Genomic DNA, 4474 nt, shown 5'->3' with positions numbered 1-4474 from the left:
TAAACCTCATGGGCTATATACCCCCTTGCCTATATCCTCTTCTCCTTGGGTAGATATTTCCATGGATTTTATCCTTGGAATTGCCTAGAACCCAAAGAGGAAAGGATTCCATATTTGTGGTAGTGGACCGTTTTAGCAAAATGGCACATTTTATTCCATGCCACAAAGTGGATGATGCAAGTCACATTGCTAAATTATTCTTTCAAGAAATTGTGAGACTACATGGGTTACCTAAGACTATAGTCTCAGATAGAGATGTTAAGTTCCTAAGCCACTTTTGGAAAACTCTTTGGGCACGGTTAGGAACTAAACTTCTATTTTCTACCACATGTCATCCCCAAACTGATGGGCAAACTGAGGTAGTCAATAGGTCTCTAGGGACTATGTTGAGGGCAATCCTCAAAGGCAATAAAAAGTCATGGGATGACTATCTCCCTCATGTGGAGTTTGCCTATAATAGGGTGGTTCACAAGACCACTAACATGTCTCCTTTTGAGATTGTTTATGGCTTTAATCCTCTTACCCCTTTGGATTTATTACCTCTCCCTGATGTGGCTTCTTTTATTCATAAAGAAGGTACATCTAGAGCTGAGTTTGTTAGGAAATTACATGAGAGGGTTAGAGATCATATTCAATCCCAAACAGAAAAATACCAAAAATACAATAATACGGGTAGGAAGGAAGTTATCTTCAAGGAAGGTGACTGGGTTTGGCTACACCTTAGGAAGGATAGGTTTCCTTCCAAAAGAAAGTCAAAGCTTAGTCCTAGAGGAGATGAACCCTTCCAAATCCTTAAGAAAATCAATAACAATGCCTATGTCCTAGATCTCCCTTCTTAGTATGGTGTTAGTTCTAGTTTCAATGTTTCTGATCTCTCTTTGTTTACAAGACTAGCTACCCATGAGGAGGATGCGTTGGATTTGAGGACAAATCCTCTTCAAGAGGGAGGGGATGATGGAGGAGGCCCATGGGCTAAGGGCCCAACTATTAGGGCAATGGCAAGAAGGATGCATGAAGAGTGGGCCCAAGCCCAAGAAAGGCCCATCACTTTATTTTGTTGGGCTTTAGTTCAAGCCCAAGTAGCTTAGAGTAGTATAGGATTTGGGCCTTAGTGCCTTGTATTTTGTTTGGGCCTTGTATTTCCGGCCTTGTAGCATAGGATGTGCATTTAAAGGTCATTAGAATTTAGGGTTAATTAAGGTTGCATGTTCATTGTCATTAGCATGTAATTAGCTTTGCATTTGACTAGCATTTCGGCCATGTGCACACATGCACATGGTGTGACCTAAATGCAATTCAAATGAGAAGCTAATCACATGCCAAATGACAAGCACATGGGCGGTTCCGGACTTGGCTCCCAAAATTTGAATTTGAATTCAAATTTTGGGCGCCTAAGGTTAAGTAACCATACCATGGTTTTACTTAACCTTAGGCTAACCCAAGTAATCCTTTAACCTAATTTTCCCTATATATTTTAGATGGCCGAGAGTTTGTAGTCACTTTTGGAAAATAATTGAATGAGTTTCTTCTCTCTAGAAAACTCCCTCCAAAAGTCACCTTCCCTAACCTCTACCCTACTTGAGCTCCTCTCTTTGTAGAGTTAGGATTCTCTAATCTTCTCCGAATTTAGCTAGAAGCACTCCTAGGTCACATTGGTTCTTCTTGGAGCATCCGCCCTTGACATTCTTCCAAGGATCCAAGGAGAATTTGAAGGTGTTCATGAGGATTCACAAGGTGGAACCTCATCACAAAATGTTTGCTATGCCAATTGACAGTCCTTACAAGCCCACGAGTCCATGTCTAAGTATTGTTGGCAGAGTCGTCGGCAAGTCTCCCTTGAGGTTAACAACAATAGCTCCTTCCCTATGATGCACGGATACGATACGCGTATCGGATATGATACGTATCCGATACGGCGATACGTCAAATTTTGAAAATATAAGATACGATACGTTTAGGATACGTATTAAAAATAAATAAATTAATATATATAAAATAATAATTGCAAATAAATATCATTCAAAAATCAAAATTAAGAATTCAAAAATCAAAATTAAGAATACATTTCTTGCTTTTTAATTTTTAAACATTACTAAAAAAATTATAAATCATTTTTTTATTGTCGAGAAATAGGAATAGTATCAATTTCATCCCCTCCTTGACCATCATCTGTAAATAAGACAGCTTCCATTTCTGGTTCATCAAGAGATAATGACGCCACTTCAAGATTTTCAACACCATCAAAGCTACCCCATGCATCTCCACCAATGTCCCACATTCTAGTACTCCCTTGCATATATTCTTCACTTTTCCTAGATAAGAGTCGCAAATTAGTATGTACATAAACCAAGTCTTCTACTCTTTTAGGATTCAACTTATTTCTTTTCAAGGAGTGAATGAAGGAATAAGTACTCCAATTCCTTTCGCAACAAGATGAAGAACTAGGTTGTACAAGAAGCTTTAAAGAAAGCTTTTGAAGGAGAGGGGTAGAAAAACCATGCATTACCCACCAGGATTTAGCATCTAATGTCCATCTATCTTCAATTGAGTCAAAAGAAGCAAAATTATGAGCTTTTGATGAAAAATCAGCATATTCAAGAGAAACCTTTCTTCTTTCTTCAGCTGTTGTGAAAAACTTTTTTAAACATTTCTTTCTTTCCATAGAAATTTCTTCATCCTCATGTGGGGAAATTCTATTTTGAGCCGCTTGAAGCCATTCATCACTGTAGTACCTGTGAATAAATAAAAAAATTAATAAATAAAAAAAATTAGTAACTATCAAATTATTTATAAATAAATACTAAAAACAAATAAATATTTAATAGGCTAATTTTACCTAGGATTCAAAGAATGAGCCATGCAGTGGAGAGGGGTGCAACTCTTAGTCCACCTATCAATTAGTATAGAATAAACAACTTCATAAAATGTTGATGTATCATTTAACTCTTTTCCTTCATATCTATATATAGACGTCTTTACTTTTTCTATCATACTATCCCACATCTCATAGACTAAATGAAGCGTGGGACTATCTGTGTCACAAACTCTAAGCATACTATAAATAGGCTCGGTGAAATTAAGAATATATGTAATTTTGTCCCACCACACATCATTCAAAATAAATTCTTTTGCAGCTTGGGCCTTACCCACATCATCTTCTCTATAAGAATTCCATTCTTCACTAATAACCATCGATTGCAAAGCACCTTTCAAAAGTTTAAATCTCTTTAACATCACTAGAATAGATGCAAAGTGTGTTTCAGCTATAACAAGTAATTTTAGAGGTGAAAAGTGATTAAAAGTTGCCAATCTCATTGAGTGATTCATGATAAAGTTCCTAACAAAAGAAACATCATCAACAACTTGAGTAATCCAATTACATTCAACATAAGCTACCTCATTCCTTTCAGTGTTTTTGGCAGCACATATATTCTTCAACGCAAGGATCAGTGTGTGAACAACACAAGGAGTCCAAAAAATTTTAGGAAAAGAAATTTCAACAATCATTCCAACACCTTTGCATACAGGAGCATTATCTGTTATAATTTGAACAACATTTTGTTCTCCTACTTCTTTTATAACTTCTATCATCTTATCAGCCATATAATGTTTGTTTTTAATCTCATCAGAAGCATTAATAGCTTTTAAAAATATTGGACCCCCTTCACTTGTAGCCATAAAATTAATTAAAGGTCTTCTTTGGACATCTGTCCATCCATCAGATACTATGCTAACACCTTTTGCATTCCAAGTCGATTTAATAGGTTTAAGCAACCTCTCAACATGTGCCTTCTCTTGTTGTAAGAGAGTTGTCCTCAAGGCATTGTATCCAGGAGGGAGAAAACCATTAAGCATGTAATTTGCAGCAAATGAATAAGAATTCACATAATAGGGATTTCTAGCAAGGTTGAAGGGCAATCCAAAAGAATAAAACATTCTAGCAATAAGAGCTTTGAGATTATCTCTATTTTATAAATTAAATGCTTTCTCCAAAGGACCAACTTTTCTCTTTTTCAATAAAGAACTCTAATGCATTTTCTCTGTAGGCAATGGGACATGCTTAGCTTTCACTTTATTTTCAGCCAATTCAACAATTGATTTCAATTCAACCAAATATTGATCATTTACACTTGGACACACAGAAATTCCAGTTCCATAAATCCTCAACAAATGAGCTTTAACTCTTGAATAAGAACTTCTATAAACCTTTTGACAAAAATTACAAGACCAACTCTTATTTCCTCCCCCTTCTGAATTTTTATCTAATATGCTAACATAACACCAAAGAGGAGCATGATCATCTTGTACAACATCATCAGAAACGAACTTACTTGAAATTTTAGAATTGATATTAGAATCAGAACCAGAAACATTTGCTGTTGACATTATAAATAAATAATTTTTATGCTTCTGCAAAAAAAGTATATCTATGTTAAATTGCTAATTGTTAAATAAATTATACAACTTAAAAATT

The 4474-nt window shown here is 35.5% G+C and overlaps 1 protein-coding gene across 1 annotated transcript; it reads right to left on the bottom strand.

The window, feature by feature from the left end:
• Nucleotides 1-2116: 2116 nt before the first annotated feature.
• On the bottom strand, nucleotides 2117-3936 carry LOC145950006 (uncharacterized). Its single transcript, XM_083060917.1, has 3 exons — nucleotides 3147-3936; nucleotides 2511-2622; nucleotides 2117-2312 (listed from the first exon to the last, which is right to left on the bottom strand). Exons 1-3 carry the CDS (start codon nucleotides 3934-3936, stop codon nucleotides 2117-2119), a joined length of 1098 nt encoding a protein of 365 aa, XP_082917043.1.
• Between the last annotated feature and the right edge of the window lie 538 nt (nucleotides 3937-4474).

Source organism: Cajanus cajan, chromosome 7 (assembly GCF_000230855.2).
Source record: "Cajanus cajan strain Asha chromosome 7, NIPB_CcT2T_4, whole genome shotgun sequence".
Lineage (NCBI taxonomy): Eukaryota > Viridiplantae > Streptophyta > Magnoliopsida > Fabales > Fabaceae > Cajanus > Cajanus cajan.
This window is presented reverse-complemented; position numbering and strand designations above follow the sequence as displayed.